Genomic DNA, 17,586 nt, shown 5'->3' on the forward strand with positions numbered 1-17,586 from the left:
TACGGGGTCAGATCTGAGTTCCCAAATCTGCTCAACTCACAGTGCTGATTTGGGAACAGGGTTCTGCTTGTAATTTTATATGTGGATTTAATTGCTATATTATTCCTTTAAAAACATATTGCAAGCCTGTTGGAGGGCCTTAAACCAACGGGAGTGCTAGGAGTTCCAGCACCGAGACATTAAAGGAAGGCAAGGCAGGGCACGCAGTGGGCCACCCTGGTCGGGCTGCACAAAGTCCGTACGTCTCTGTACTCGTCTCCATCATAAAGTGAGTGGTTCTGCCATCAACTCCTGTGAGATTTCTGCTATTCCTCAAATATACTCTCCACTGAAGTGGAGTGACACGTTAGACTAGGAAATCTCAGGTGTTTAGTGTGATAAGAGAAGCCCATTTGTTCTTTCAAAAAAGGACATACCAGCCTCAGGTTGAAAAGTAAGGCAAATATTTTTTTGAGTTCCTTAGCAACTATTAAGGTGATTTCTAGATAATTTTGAAGAAGTTTGTGATGATTGGTAACTACTGAGAATTGCTGCCAGCTTTGTGTTAAGAGGTCAAGTACCATTTCTCACTTTGAATCTTGACTAGTCCCTAAGTAAATATATACGTGTTTCTTGAACCCTTCTGTCAAGAGGATTTAGTAAAACTTCTGTTTACTTATTTATATTTTAGAGACATAGTCTCACTCCGTCGCCCAGGCTGGAACATAGAGATGTGATCATAGCTCACTGTGACTTCAAACTCCTGGCTTTAGTGATCATGGCTCACTGCAGCCTCAGCCTCCTGGGCTCAAGTGATCCTTCTGCCTCAGCCTCCTGAGTAGCTAGGACTACAGGTGCGTGCCACCAAGCCTGGCTAATTTTTAAACTTTTTTTTTTTTTGAGATGGAATTTTGCTGTTGTTGCCCAGACTGTAGTGCAATGGCGCTATCTTGGCTCACCGCAACCTCCGCTTCCCAGGTTCAAGCTATTCTCCCACCTCAGCCTCCTGAGTAGCTGGAATTACAGGCATGCGCCACCACGCCTGACTGATTTTGTATTTTTAGTAGAGAAGGGGTCTCTCCATGTTGGTCAGACTGGTCTCCAACACCCGACCTCAGGTGATCTGCCCGCCTCAGCCTTCCGAAGTGCTGGGATTACAGGCATGAGCCACCACATCTGGCCTAATTTTTTTTTTTAGAGAGACAGAGTCTTGCTGTGTTGCCCAGGCAGGTTTTAAATTCCTGTCCTCAAGCCATCCTCCCACTTCAGCCCTGCACAGTGCTGGTATTACAGGCATGAGCCACCACATCCAATCTAAAACTTTTATTTGAATGTACAAGAAAGATTCAAAAGCTGGTTAATCTGTCAGTGCACATACAGTTGAGGATTGGAGAACCAACATTTTCTACGGAGGAAGTCTCTGTTCCATACCTCAATTGCCTGCATTTCACGGGGAGACCTGAGCATCCTGGGCAGAGGAGAGAAGAGAGCCCATGTTGAGGAGTGAGGGAAGGGGAAGGAGGGTGTGGCCTTGTCCTCTGTTTGCTCTAACCTTCTTGTTAGAGCAGCAGGCTGTACCTCTGTATTAGCACTACTAAGTGGGGCCAGGTGGAGGGTGGAGGTGGCAGTTTTGCTCCCCAGGGGACACATGACAGTAGTCTGGAGACATTTTTGGTTGCCATCTCTGGGGGAAGGGATGCTACTGGCATCTAGTGGTAGGGGCCAGGGATGCTGTTAAACATCCTGCAATACACAGGATAGCCCCCCACAGCTAAGAACTATCCTGCCCAAATGTCAGTAGTGCCGAGGTTAGAAACCCTGCCCTGTATTATCCTTTAAATCCCTCAGTGAGTCTGCTGAGGATGCTGCCATTATGATATGCCCTGGAACATGATAGCATGTTATGAGGGAAGGAAAATATTCTACTGTTGATGTTTTTCTTTTTTGATACCTGAAAACCACAGTGGTGCCATTTTAATCCAGTTGTACTATTTCTGGAGTCATCAGTTTGCACTTTAAGTTACTTTGCTGTCTGCTGCCTTATTAGAAATCGCATCTAACACTTGTCGTTAGATGTTGGTGTTTTTGTTTTACTGCAAGCCACTTCACTTGCTTGAGGAAGAATTATATCATGGGCAGGGGATTTATAGCGAAAAGCATTTCTGTGATGTTATTCGTAAGTCTGTTGTAATGTCTTTGTAGCCAAAAGAGTTTAATGTCTAATCTAAATGTCTTTTTCATTAAATGAACCCAAATTCACCCATTTCCTTTTGCTCTGATCTCGGTAGAACCTAGACTATCTAGAAGGAAAAACAGTAAATGTTTGAACTAATTGCTTTGGAATATTACAGGTTAGTGCAAAAGTAATCGCGTTTTTTGCCATTAAAAGTAACGGCGAAACCCGTGTTTGCTTTTGCACCAACCTAACATCATGTGTGTGTTCATCTTGGCACCAGTTGAAAGACCCACTGCCATCCGGTGTTTCGCTGGCCACTTCTTTTTAAAGCTAGATTAAATGTTGTGTGATTAACCCAGTTTCTAACAATGCACAGTATTACTACTTAAGACTCCGCAGAGAAACAGCCACATAACACTGGCGTGAGCTGGGTCACAGGGTGTTGTCACACACCCGCTCGCCTATACTTTTCTTGACGTGAATATTTCTTGGATGAATGGGTTTTAAGGCCACAAAGAAACGTATTCATCTGCATCACTGGATTTACAAGGATTTTGGCATGCCAGCAGCATGGGATGCATGAGCTCCACGTTAGTCCTTTGGCTCTGAATGTGGCAAAAATAAACAGAACCGTCTAAGCAACAAGCTGCTGTTGCATTTGTTAGCCACAAGCTTTGTGATGAGACAATGGCATTGTGTTGCCCATCAGCAAACAGAGTGCATTCCCGTGAGCAAGCCACATTCAAGCAGAGCACCAGAACATTCTTCCCAGCCTTGCAGCTGGGTTTTAGGGAAAGGTTTTTCTCTTTCTCACTTGTCTTTGGAATTTTCTTCTAGGTTTTGTCCTTTTAGAAAGGCTTTTTAAGCTTTGGGTAAAAAGAATGTAGAGGTTGATAAATGGGTGTCAGTTTCCTGTGTGTGTCTCTCTCTCTTTATTAACATGTTTTAACCCCAAATTAAAATTCAGGTGTAGGTTTGTTTTATAAATAAGAGGCAACTTGAGCCCCGAAATTTTTAGAGTAACTTAAACATTATACACAAACTATGAAGTTTAAGGGTATATATTTAAAAAGTAAAGTTTTGTTGAAAAATTAAGTCTTCCAAGCATGTATTTCCTTGGATACACCCACAAAACAACTTACTTTGCAGTAGACTAATTTTGGGGCAAACTACATTTACCTTCATCCTCCCACAAAGGAGTCTCTGAAATACTATTTTTTTCCTGTTGAGATAAATGCTAAATTAGTGAGTATTTAGGCAGGTCCTGTCTGTTGGCCAAGCATAACACAAGTTCAGAAACCATTATTGAAGTAAATGAAAAGGGGATGAAAAGATGTCTGATAATACCTGACAGATCATCTTGAACAAGGCCATGTATTGACCTGAGGCCTGCCTGTGGCCCTTTGTGTTCAGTACAAGAAAAGCTGCTTCTGATAAAACTGTTTTATGGTACTGTGTCTTAAGTTTTTTCAGCTAATTTGTGCAGCCTCCCTGAGTACTATGTTATACATTTGCACATTTGACTAAGTGGGACTTGAGAGAGGTAATGACCATCCTAGGGAACCGGATGGAGGTCTCCAGCTGGGAGGATGTGCAAACCATTACTTAGACTGCTCTCAGGGAAACCAAGAGACAAAACGCAAATGCTCTTTTATCATTGGTAGTTTCAAATCTAGGCGAGGTATGTGCTGACTCACCTCCAGAGAGTATGCTTTCACCTGCCCAGATATGTAGTTACCATGCCTAGGGAGAAACATTCTGTTTCTCTAGCGGTCCTCTGGGCCCTGAGCATTCCTGGCAGTCCTGCTGAGCGCCTCTGCTTTGCATGAGAGATTCCACACTTGCCCCCTTTCCTCAGGCCTCTGATCACTCAGTCTTTCACCCCCTCACTCCACACAGACGACCTTGCTCTCTACTTGCACAAAACTAAATCCATATGAAGGGAACTGCTCTGGCATCTAGCCATGTCTGCAAACTTCCTCATATCCAATGTCCACCTGCTCTGCCTTCCATGTTACTGCAGGGGAGGAGGTGGCCTTTCTCCAAAGCTGATCTCTGATCTCTTCACCTGTCTTCTGGATACCATTCCTTGTCTGTCACCTTTCTCAACTTCTATTTATTTATTTATTTTGCTCTGCTGCTCAAACTGGAGTACAGGATCATCACTCACTGCAGCCTCAAATTCCTGGGCTCAAGTGAACCTCCCTCCTCAGCCTCCTGAGTATCTGGGACTACAGACACGCACTGCCACACCTAGCTAAGTTTTTAAAAAACTTTTTGTGGAGATAGGGTTTTGTTATCTTGCCCAGGCTGGTCCCAAGCACCTGCCCTCAAGTGACCCTGCTGCCTCAGCCTCCCAAAGCGCTGGGATTACAGGTGAGAGCCACCATGCCTGGCCACACCTCTCTTTACTTTTTACTGATTTCTTCTCATCAGCATTAAAACCAGCTCAATTCTGTCTCGCTTAAAAACATCCTTCCCTCACCCCAGCCCTTGCCTTTAGGTATATATACACAGCCAGCCTGTTCTCCACAAGGTGTAATGCTCAATGTTTAGTCATTTTTTTAAAAATTAATTTTGTATGAGTATTTTGCTTTTGCTTTAAATGATATGTCAACTTAAGGAAACAAACCATTGTTACTGGTTTTAAATTTAAAAAAATATTTGCTTGAGGTGGCATAACTTGTAAGTAACAGAGCCAGGATTCTAACCTAACTCTGATTGCAGACTCTTCTGAAAGCTTTCCACTGGATTTGACCTGGGGGTCCCTAGTGATCTTGGCAACAGCAGATTTGGTGGAGGGTGGGTTAGAAGCCAGATGGGAGTCCTTGAAGAGTAGGAGTTGAGGATGCTCACCCTCTTTCTTTCCTCCTCAGCCCCAAATTCTAGAACGAACACAATACCTGATACATATTAGCAAAATATAGCATTTGAGAGTTCATTGATCCATTCAACTTCTGATTAATGAGTATCTCCTGTGCTGCCAGGCACTGTTGTAGGTGCTGGGGATATAGCAGTGTATAAAGAGATAAACACTTACTTTTATGAGGATACATTTACAATCTCCCTTGTCAGCTTCTCTTTCCCCTTACTCTTAAGGGTAAAGTGTATCTCAGTTGTGTCTAGGATTATTTGTTTCCTCCTGGGTTGTCTCACACACTCCCATGATGTCATTTACTGTCCCAAAGCTGAATGTTTCTGAACTCTAGACCTTCTCTCTCCATTTAGGTACTCAGAAGCCCGCAGACTCATTTTGCCTGTTTGGTTGTCTTTTACGGTGTAACAAACTACCCTAAAACATAGTGTCTTTAACAACGTCACTTATTTTGCTCCTGAAGCTGCAATCTGGGCAGGGTTTGGAAGTAATGACTCTGTGTCACGTGACATCAGCTGGAGTGGCTTGACTGGGGTGGGACAGTTTACTTTCAGGATGGTGTACTCACACGGTGCCTCACTGGTTCTGAATATGAGCTTGAGATCTCAGCCAGAGCTGTGGTCCAGGGAGCCCTGGTTCCTCTCCATATAGATCTCTCCAAGGACTGATGGTTGAGGCTTCCTCGAAGCATGGAAGCCTCAGGACAGGTGAGCCACACGTAGTGACCCAGAGCTCCAAGTCCTTGGTCTTTTATGATCTCGTCTTGGAAGTCATAGCATCCCTTCCGTCATAATCATGACCCCAACCAGATTCAACAAAAGGAAACATATATTCTACTTGCCAGAGGGAGATTGTCAGAGGGACATTGTAAAAAGAGCATGTGAGATGGAAGACATTGCAGGCGTTTTTGGAAAATATCACCTGCCACATTGTCCAGAGTTGCGTTAGCATCTTCCACAAACCTTTTTCTCCAGTGTTTCTAGCTTAGCAATTGGCCCCACCATCCCCCTGGCTGCTCATGTTGGAAACCTAGGAGCCATATTTGATACCTTTTAATTTCTCAGCAACCTGCCCTCTACCCTGCCCAGCCAGTCACTGGGTCCTGACATCCTCTTGTCCTCTCTACTGGCCTGCCGTAACCCTGGTGTAGGCCATCATTATCTCCCTCCTCAGTTGGACTGCAATGGCCTTCCAGCTTGTCCTCCTCCTAGCAGTCTTTCTTCTTCCAACCTATCTTTTATCCTGCTTCCTATGTAATCATTAAAGATACAAATCCATTTATGGCACACTCCTGCTTAAAACCCATTAAAACTTCTCAGTACTCTTGGGCTAGAGATCAGAGTCCTTTCTCTGGCCTGAAAGGCTGTGCACCTCGTGGCTCCTGCCAGCATCAGAGTTATTTTGGATCTTCTGGCTCCTTTTGCACCTGCTCTAACGGCCTTCTTTCAGTTCCTCGAAAACTCTATTCTCTTTCCTGCCTATTTCTCACTTTCACATTCCCTATTCTTTCTGTCTGCCATACTCTACTGATTATTCATGTTTGTTTAAATATAATTTCCTCAAAGAAGCCTGAGTTAGAATCTTCTGTTAAACAGTTCATGGTATATGCATATTTTCTTCATAGCTTGTGTTATAGGTGCTTGGATTCCTCTCTTTGGATTTCTTACTTGCTAGACTCTGAAAGGTCCATGAGGGCCAACAATTGGTCTTCAATCTCAAAAGCCTAGCAAGTGTCTTGACACATAACTAGCACTCAGTACATGCTTATGAGTGAGTGTTTGTACGTACACATTCATATAAAGATGTTAAAGAATCCACACACAGATGTGTGAGTGCATTTGTACCGAGGTTTTTTTAAAAAAATGTTTTACCCTTGGGTAAGATTTGTCAGTGGTATATTTGGAAATTGTATTTAGAAATGATTGGCATTTGTATTTGGGAGTGTGTGTATGTATTTATTGTGGATTCTGTTCTGTTATTTTGTTTAGTATCCACTTGGTTCAGAATGCCCACAGCAGACACCGATCTGGTTCTGAATCGCTCTGTCCTTTCATGCCTTGTCCTCTGACCAGGTACTGTTCCTCACTCCTATTCAAGGTAAAGAAACTGCGGCAATGAAAGCTGATCTCCTGAGGGCCAGGAACATGAAGAGGTACATCAACCAACTGACTGTGGCAAAGAAGCAGTGTGAGAAGAGAATCCGAATCCTGGGAGGCCCTGCCTATGACCAGCAAGAGGATGGGGCCCTGGAGGAGGGGGAAGGGCCTCAAAGCCAGAAGGTAGAACTTTATAGTTTCTTGTTTTGACCCTACGAAGTTTATTATAAATGCTGATAGAACTACATATAAAGACTTTCACCTTTTTAGTATTGAACTTAGACATGTGTGCCATAACTACACACTTACATATTTGCTTTATGAGTCAAGGAGCTATATTCCTTGGTGTCCTTGACTTCTGTGGATGGTAACAGGTATGATAGATAGGCATCGGGTGTGTGCATGTGTGTGCATGTGTGTATATTTTTCCATCTCCCCTTTGTCCTGCCCAGAGGACCCAGAAGAGCATATTTATATTTACAAGAGTCCAGTCAAGTTTCCCATTGTCAATTGATGAGAAATAACCACCTATGAAGTAGGAGGCATCTTCAAATTATTTTACTTAACTCTTGCCACAATATTATGAAATTTCTACTTGATATCTTCATTTTTCAGGTGATGAAATGGTGAATTTACGTATCTTACCTAAAACTATATAGATAGGAAAAGGTAGAACTAGATAAAAGCCCAGATCTGGTTGGTTTGCAAATCTGAGTGCTTTCTCACTGAAACATATCATCTCTCTGACTGTTTTTGTCCTGTCAAACTTCAGATTGTCTGTCAATACCAACCAAATCACGGAGCTTAGGGAAGTGTTTTAGCCCTACCTCAGTACCTGTCCTGACTCTGAAGGACCAGACTTGTCTTCCAAGACCTGGAGCTTGCTAAGATAGAAGGAAGCAGCCACATGACCCGCCCAGGAGCTTAGCTGTGCCATGGAAGGAACAGGACCTCAAAGCAGATGCCAGACTCCTCTCCTGTAGTGTGTCCTTTAGCTACAAAGAGGCCAACATTGGTGTAATGTAACTCACAGCACAGCCTCTAACCTCACTTGTTCTGATTTTCAGTCTCTTGATTCTTTCCTATGTAGCTCTCGGTTCTACTTCAGCTACTCATCTGTGATCTTCTCCTGCCTCCCTATTCCAGTGATAAGCCTTGGCTTTCTTGCTTGTTTCTGGCCAGTCTCCGCTAGAGCCTCTGCAGGCAGGGCCAGCCCCGCACGGGCCAGGGTTCTGCAGCATCTTACACAAGTGGTGCGAGTGCAGCTCCAAGGGGCTCTTGTTTTTATAGGGAGATCCTCTAACCACAGGAAGTCTGTTGATTTTGCTATTAGCAAAATAAAATAAAATAAAATTTTTGAGATACTGGCTTTGTGTTCTAGATGGAAACGTAACATTTTGGTGAATCAGAGAGATGATAGATTTGACAGGTTGAATGTTGCTCCCTTCTTCCTCCTTATTCGCTTTTTGTTTTGAGGCTCTTAGTTTAATTTCTAGCCACATTTATCATAGATGAGATCTTTGTCTTATGTCCCATTCATTCATTCAACAGACATTTATTGAGGGCCCACAATATCTCAGTTATAGTGCTAGGTACTAGGATTAAAAATAAATAAGACAGGATCCCTGCTCTCAAAGAGTCCCATGTAATTATAAAATAAAAGGTAAGTGATCCAGTAGAAATATGAGATAAATACGTGGGAGAAGTGCATAATGGCTTGCTACCTAGTCAAAAGATGATACGCTTTTAGATGTGTGGTACAGGAAGATCTTGAGAAAGATAATGGAAACTCGTTTTGGGAGAATTAAATGTGATTTCAGTGCAGGTTGTCTGTCTGGCAGTGTCTACTAGAAGTAGACTTAATCCAGAGTGCCAGATCCATTTTTGATTCGTTCTTTCCAGACATTCAGGAAAAGAGAAACTCATTTCTGTTGCAGTAATTCATCCTCAGAGTAAAACCATTTCCTCTAGTCTTCAGGATGGAAGGCTAAGATGAGACAGAATTCCAATAGTTATAGTCATTTGCTATTTGAAAGGTAAGACTTTGTTTAGTTTGGGGCCATTCTGATGTCTTCATGAGTGGGAAGAAAACTTTTCCTATGACTTCATCATATCTGATCCAGAAGAATTACCATTAACTTTATTTCAGAATTTCGACTTCCAAATCAGGTTAATCCTCCAATTAAAATAAAGATTCAGAGTGAATTTTTAAAAAGGCAAGACAGTTATATGTTGCTTACAAGAAACTAAACATAAAGGCACAGATAGGTTGGAAGTAAGAGGGAAGAAGACATGTGAATACTAAGCAGAAGAGCTCTAGAGTAGCTACTGTGAATGTCAGACAAAACAGACTTCAGAACAAGGAGTAGAACCAGAGATGAAGAACATTTCATTATGATAAAGGATGCAGTTCATCAGGAAGATATAATAATCAGATGTTCTTAATCAATAGGGAGACCTTGAGAGTGTACCTGAAGGAAAACCTGACAAAAATGAGAAAAAATTTCACAAGTACAGTTGGAAATGTTAACATTCCCCCTCAGTAATATCAGTAATAGGGAGATGTGGAAAATTCCCAAATATTTGGAAATATAAGTAGCATATCTAAATAAGGCTTTCATCAAAGAAGAAATTATAAGGAAAATTAGAAACTATTTTCAATGGAGTGAATATGCAATATATCAATTATTTGTGGGATATATTATGATATATATATTGTGGGATATATTGTGCAGTTAAAGCAGCACTTAGAGGAATTATATACAGTTGGCCTTGAACAATGTGGGGGTTAGGAGTGCTGACCCTCCCCTGAGCAAAAATTCACATATAACTATAGAGTCTCCAAAAGTTTAACTACCCATATCCTACTATTAACCAGAAGCCTTACCAATAACAGTCAGTTAACACAGATCTTGTATATGTATTATATACTGTACTGTTACAATAAAGTAGGCTATAAAGAAAATGAAAATGTTACTAAGAAAATCATAAGGAAGAGAAAATATTTTTACTACTCACTGGAAGTGGATCATCACAGGGGTTTCCATCCACGTCATCTTCACATTGTTTAGGCAGAGGAGGAGGAAGAAGAGGGGTTAGTCTTGCTGTCTCGGGGCGGCAGATGTGGAAGAAAATCTTGTACAAGTGGACCTGTGCAGCTCAAACTCATGTTGCTCAAGGGTCAACTGTACTTTTTAATGCTTGCAACAGAAGAGAAGGGTATGAAATCAGTGATCTAATCTTTTAAGAAGCTATAAATTGGCCCAGTGAGGGGGCTCATGCCTGTAATCCCAGCACTGTGGCAGGCGAAGACAGGAGGATCGCTTGAGGCCAGGAGTTAGAGACCAGCCTGGGCAACATACCAAGACTCCCCTCTCTACAAAAAAAAAAAAAAGAAAACTTTAAAAACATTTTTTAAAGAAGCTATAAATAAAAACTAAAATAACTAGAAGGAAGGAAAGCGAGAAGATATGAATTACCAATATTAGGAATGAAATAGGACATCACTACAGATGTTACATACACTCAAAGGATGCTAAGGGAATAATGTGAACAACTTCAAGCCAATAAATTTGACAATTTAAATGAAATAGACAAATTCCCTGGAAGACACAAATTACCAAAACTGATTCAAAAAGAAATAGAGGCCAGACGCAGTCGTTCACGCCTGTAATCCCAACACTTTGGGGACTGAGGTGGGCGGATCTTGAGGTCAAGAAATCGAGACCATCCTGGCCAACTTGGTGAAACCCTGTGTCTACTAAAAGTACAAAAATTAGCCGGGCATGGTGGTGGGCATCTGTAATCCCAGCTTCTCAGGAGGCTGAAGCAGGAGATTCACTTGAACCCGGGAGGTGGAGGTTGCAGTGAGCTGAGATCACGCCATTGCACTCCAGCCTGAGTGACAGTGAGACTCCATCTCAAAAAAAAAAAAAAGACAAAAAGAAATAGAAACTGTGAATAACCCACAGTTTATTGAAGAATATGATAATAATTTAAAACCTTCTCACAAAACTCCAGACTCAGATCATTTCACTGGTGATTTTCTTTTTTCTTTTTCTTTTTCTTTTTTTTTTGAGATGGAGTCTTCCTCTGTTGCCCAGGCTGGAGTGCCAGTGGTGCGATCTCAGCTCACTGCACCCTCTGCCTGCCAGATTCAAGCGATTCTCCTCCCTCAGCCTCCTGAATAGCTGGAATTACAGGCATGTACCACCACACCCTGCTAATGTTTGTATTTTTAGTAGAGACAGGGCTTCACTGTGTTGGCCAGGCTGGTCTCGATCTCCTGACCTCAGGTGATCCACCCTCCTTGGCCTTCCAAAGTGCTCAGATTACAAGCATGAGCCACTGTGCCCGGCCTCACTGGTAAATTCTATAAAACAAGTAAGGAAGAGATAATACCAATCTTAACCATATTCTTTCAAAAAACGGAGAAGGGAGCGCTTCAACTCATCCTAGGAGGAGGCTAGCGTAACTGATACCAAACCAGAGGAAAAAAACTACAGAATGGTGTCCCTCATGACCCTAGACAGAAAAGTCCTTAACAAAGATACTGGGAAATCAGATCCAGCAATCTGTAACTCACAAAGATAATGTCAGTATATGTTCTCCTGACAGTGGGTCCTTAGTATAATCATTGTCTACTTCGTTTCTTTGCAATGCTATTATTAAGGCTTAATGGAATATTTGTTTTTAAAACAGCTTAATTAAGGTATGGTGACATGCAGTGTACTGCTCGTATTTAAAGTGTACAATTTGATAAGTTTTGACATACACATATATTCAATTAAACCATTGCCACAATCAAGATAATAAACATATCCATCACCCACAAAAGTTTTTCGTGTCCTTTGTAATTTCTCTTTGGATCCCAGTTGAGAATCACTGCTAATCCTTTTATCCATATTTATGTAACTAGAAAGTGACCTCTTAACTATTCTGATTTTTGGCACTTATTTTGCCTTCTCTTTCTCCTGGTTCAGGCTCTTCCTGATTAGTTTTTGTTGTTGTCTTTGTTGATTCAGAACAGTTATTATTAATAAGTCTCAGAACAACCTGGAAAGTAGGTGGTATCATTCACATTTTATGGGTGAAAAAATGGAGACTCAGAGTGATGGAGTAACATAGAGCTCACAGAACTGGAAAGTAGTGGAGTCAGGATTCAAACCTAAGTATATCTACTTCCAAAGCCTGAGCAACTTTAACTTCACAGTGTTGCCTTCCTGTCTTGCTTTGTTTTGAAAACAAAAAGTCTGTGTTGCCTTATTTTTGTTTGCAATCACCAGTGGCCCCAAAATGGAAAGATAGAAGGAAGAGTTAACATAGGGTTGAAGAGGAAATGGAAATAGGAGTACATGGAGTTTGGAAATCAGCGGCAATAAATGGCAGATCCTTATGCCAATCTGGGTGTCATTTTCCTTATTTGATCCAAGGCCAATCCAAAATGAACACTGTCGAATGCAGCCCAGGACTTGACTTGAATCTGAAAGGGTTTCCTGGCCCTTTCTGTTGATGCTGGAATTGTTGGCACATCTTCCTTAGCCAAATTGATATGGGTTCCTTTAAACCCCTTTGGAGCATGTACAGTTAGGATTTTGTGCTTCAAAATGCTTCACTGGTAGACTTTACATAAAGACACATGTTCTAGTGTTCCACAGCTAGTAAACTAAATATTATTAGTCTGAAATATTTATAGAAATGAATTATTAATGGTCTGTAGCAAGGGATATCCATGTCCTTAAGTTAGTTACTAGGAGCTGTTAGAAAATGCCTGCCCCGGCAGCCTATAGAATGGGAGAAAATTTTTGCAATCTGCCCATCTGACAAAGGTCTAATATCCAGAATCTACAAAGAACTTAAACAAACTTAGAAGAAAAAAACAACCCCACCAAAAAGTGGGTGAAGGATATGAAAAAAATTAAACTGAAAGCTGAGTCATGCAGGAAGCTGCTTTTCCTTTTGTTCCTAAGCAGAAGTTACAGACAGAAGGTTTGATATCTCCACAGGTAGCTACTCTGTGTTCACCTTATCTTGTGTAAAGTGCCGATTTACTGAGCGTCAGAGGATTACGTAATTGACTATTGCCCTGCCTGCTCCTTTTTCCTTGGAACATGTGGATTACCATACTCTCCTTTCCCCTCCAGCCCACTTTTCCCCTTTAAATATTGAAACACTCAAAGTCATCTTTGGAGAAAGGCACAGACCACAGACTGTTTCTGTGACTCCATGTTTATTTCTTCCAGACATGTCCTTAATCTTGGCAAAATAAACTTCTAAACTGATGGAGACCTGTCTCGGACACTTTCTGATTTGCAATGCCAAATAAATCTTTGTTCAATGAGTGAATGGGTAATAGGAAATTGCTATTTTTTCAGTATATGCATTTCGAATATTCAGTAAGCTTTATTCCATTTAAAATGTAGTAAGAGATATTTCAGTTTACCAGTACTATGTTACATCTACTCTGACTTTAAAAAATACATGTTTTCAGCTCAACATCACTGATTGTTAGAGAAATGTAAATCAAAACCACAATGAGATACCATCTTACACCAGTCAGATGGCAATTATTAAAAAGTCGAGAAATAATAAATGCTGGCAAGGCTGTGGAGAAATAGGAACACTTTTACACTGTTGGTGGGAATGTAAATTACTTCAACCATTTTGGAAGACAGTATGACAGTTCCTCGAGGATCTAGAACCAGAAATACCATTTGACCCAGCAATACCATTACTGCGTATGTACACAAGGGAATATAGATCATTCTCCTATAAAGACACATGCACATATATGTTTATTACAGCACTATTTACAATAGCAAAGTCATGGAAGCAGCCCAAATGCCCATCAGTGATAGACTAGATAAAGAAAATGTGGTACATATATACCACAGAATACTACACAGCCATAAAAAGGAATGAGATCATGTCCTTTGCAGGGACATGGATGAAGCTGGAAGCCATCATCCTCAGCAAACTAACGCAGGAACAGAAAACCAAACATCACATGTTCTCACTCATAAGTGGGAGCTGAACAATGAGAACACATGGACACAGGGAGGGGAACAACACACACCAGGGCCTATTGTGGGGTGGGTGGACAAGGGGAGAGAACTTAGAGGACTGGTCAATAGATACAGCAAAACAGCATGGCACACGTAGACTTATGTAACAAACCTGTACGTTTACTTAAATAAATTGTAAATTACTACAATAAAATTTTACTTTATTCCTTTAAAAAATGCATTTTTACCCTAAATGTAGAAATTAGTCCATTGGAAGTTAAAGCTAACTGATATTTAAAATTTGATTTTTATAAACGTTTTCTTAAATTCTCTCAATAGATTCTTCAGTTTGAAGATATCTTGGCCAATACTTTCTACCGAGAGCACTTTGGAATGTACATGGAAAGGATGGACAAGAGAGCTCTGATTAGTTTTTGGGAATCTGTGGAACATTTAAAGAATGCTAACAAGGTAGTATATGTAGGCTGAAAGGAATATTAATCACTAGCTGATGTAAACTTGGCATGTGAGACTGTATCTGTTTTTCTCAAGATAAGTATACATTAAAATAATCTTTTAAACCAAATACAATATTGACATTGTGTTCTAGCCCATAATGGCAAATAAAATTACATTATATTTTTGCAGAAGATGCTTTTGAATGTGTAGTCAAGGGAAAAAAGGTATTATAAATGTACCAAGAGATTGAATTTAGTTTTGAGTATTTTTTTTATGCATTATAAAAAGGCATATACATATCCACATTGCTATTGTAATGAATTTGATTCCCTCACCTACACTTCAGTCTCATAATCTTGCCATTTATAATATCATAATGTGCATGTTTCATACTTCGCCTTTTATTTCAATTTTTGTTTTTTTGTTTTTTTGTTTTTTTGAGATGGAGTCTCAGTCTTTTACCCAGGGTGGAGTGCAGTGGGGCCATCTCGGCTCACTGCAACCTCCACCTCCCAGATTCAAGCAAGTCTCCTCCCTCACACTCCCAAGCAGCTGGGACTACAGGCACATGCTACCACACCCAGCTAATTTTTGTATTTTTAATAGAGACAGGGTTTTACCATGTTGGCCAGGCTAGTCGCAAACTCCTAACTTCAGGTGATCTGTCTGTGTGGGCCTCCCAAAGTACTGGGATTACAGGCATGAGCCACCATATCTAGCTTTTATTTCAATTTAAATATGAATAAAGGAAAATACAAATATTTTTGGGTACACATACATCTTGCAATGAAGATCCCAATAATCGGCATCGTGCTTTGCATTTGGCAGTGTATATTTAAGAATTATGTATACACAGTCTTTATGTATACAGTCAGCCTTCCTTATCTGTGGGTTCTATATCTGTAGACTCAACCAACCATGGACTGAAAATATTTGGGGGGAAAAAACTGCATCTGTACTGAATATGTACAGACCCTTTTCCTTGTCATTATTTCCTAAAACTACAAAATCATAATCATTTACGGAGCACTTACATTTTATTAGGTGTAAGTAATCTAGAGAGGATTTAAAGTATACGAGAGAATGTAATGGTTATATGCGAAAACACTGCACCATTTTATATCAGGGACTTGAATGTCCTCGGATTTTGGTATCTTCAGGAGATCTTAGAACCTATCTTCCATAGATCCCAAGGTACAACTGTATATGTATGTATATGTCTATAAATATACACAAAATATCTATAACATGTGACATATGTGATCAGTGTATACTATTGTGAGAGGGTTATTAAAATAAGTACGGAGAGGCCGGATGCGTTGGCTCACGCCTGTAATCCCAGCACTTTGGGAGGCCAAGGTGGGCAGATCACAAGGTCAGGAGTTCAAGACCAGCCTGGCCAACATGGTGAAACCCCGTCTCTACTAAAAATACAAAAATTAGTCAGGCATGGTGGTGCACACCTGTAATTCCAGCTACCTGGCAGGCTGAGGCAGGAGAATTGCTTGAACCTAGGAAAGCAGAGGTTGCAGTGAGCCAAGATCACTCCAGCCTGGGCGACAGAACAAGATTTGGTCTTGGGGAAGGCAGGGGGAAACACCAAGAGCATTTTGTACATTGAGTTACTCATTCACATATGAATGTTGCTAGAAGAGACTGCCAGTTTAAAATATATCATAAGTCATAAACTATATTTGTTAAGAAACTAAATCCAGTCTTTAAATCTTCTTAGGAATGCCTTTTATTGTTAATTTACAAGCCCCAAATTACCTAATTTTATCCAATATGGTATTTGCTAACTCTGTTACTCATTTTAATCACCAGTTTTGACTCCAGATAACTTCTGGTTGTTCTCAAAGGAATATTGTAAAGAGCAATCTAAAAAGTTTTTTCTAAACTATGGAAGAGAATTTGAAAATTTTCAATGGAATAAAAGCATATAGCTTCCTTGAAATAGCCTTATTTTTTTGATCTAGCAACATTGATTTGGACATTCTGGGATGTATGTTAAATTAGTTATGTTCATTAAGTTGTATGCTTTTGCTCTTTACTGTTGTCGAAAACTGCATAACATTCCTAGAGTTAATGCAATGCCTTTAGAGGAACCATAAAGATTATGTTAATCTGAAGAGATGTTTTGCATTTCTGAAGTAGGCGGGTGATGACCCAGGCTCATTGCTGAAGACAAAGCTGTCTAATATAAGCTTGACGAGGACATAATCATTCTGAAGTAGTCATTCTGAAGAGTGTTTTTCTGAGTTACACAGTTATTATATTGACTTCTTTCTGGGATGAGAAATGGCACTTCTAGTTACTTATATTAGGTAATATTAGGTAAAAAGTTAAATTGATATTAGCTAACACATTTTTTTCTTGTGGAATTCAGATTTATGAAAAGGAATCTATTACAGGAAGAGAACTGTTATTCTGTTTTTCCCGCCTCCAGTGGTTAAAAGAAATTGCAGGTGTTGACTGTTTAACGTCTTCATTTAAAGAACCAGTTTTTTTTTTTTTTTTTTTAAGGATCTGACATTTGCCCCTTGATCCTGAATATGGACACAAAATTCTACGTACCAGGGTGCATCTTAAGCGTCTTTCTTCTGACTTTCAAATGCAGAGAATTCAGAGAAAAATAATTTTTCTCAGAGATATGTCTTACTTTTCTTTATCTTCCTGTCTTTTCAGAATGAAATTCCACAATTAGTTGGTGAAATTTATCAGAATTTCTTTGTGGAGAGCAAAGAAATATCTGTGGAAAAATCACTTTACAAAGAAATTCAGCAGTGTCTTGTAGGAAATAAAGGTATTGAAGTATTCTACAAAATCCAGGGAGATGTTTATGAGATCCTAAAGGATAGGTATTACCCTTCATTTATTGTCAGTGACCTGTATGAGAAATTGTTGATAAAAGAGGAAGAGAAACATGCCTCACAGATGATTTCCAACAAGGATGAGACGGTGAGTCACATTTAACTTTCTGCTCCTTTTTATTGGATA

The 17,586-nt window shown here is 40.3% G+C and overlaps 1 protein-coding gene across 5 annotated transcripts in view; it reads left to right on the plus strand.

The window, feature by feature from the left end:
* Positions 1-17,586, plus strand: part of SNX25 (sorting nexin 25) — a 153,214-nt gene that overhangs the window by 84,205 nt on the left and 51,423 nt on the right. For 3 of the 5 annotated variants that reach the window (XM_008000439.3, XM_008000438.3, XM_008000440.3), the window contains exons 7-9: positions 7,128-7,309; positions 14,470-14,601; positions 17,275-17,547. In XM_008000439.3, coding sequence (XP_007998630.2) covers positions 7,128-7,309; positions 14,470-14,601; positions 17,275-17,547 — 587 coding nt within the window. Of the gene's footprint in view, positions 1-7,127; positions 7,310-8,216; positions 8,438-14,469; positions 14,602-15,031; positions 17,195-17,274; positions 17,548-17,586 lie in introns of those variants that run through there. The other 2 variants (XM_073017764.1, XM_073017765.1) reach the window with 2 other exon arrangements.

This window comes from Chlorocebus sabaeus, chromosome 7 (assembly GCF_047675955.1).
Source record: "Chlorocebus sabaeus isolate Y175 chromosome 7, mChlSab1.0.hap1, whole genome shotgun sequence".
Classification (NCBI taxonomy): Eukaryota; Metazoa; Chordata; class Mammalia; order Primates; family Cercopithecidae; genus Chlorocebus; species Chlorocebus sabaeus.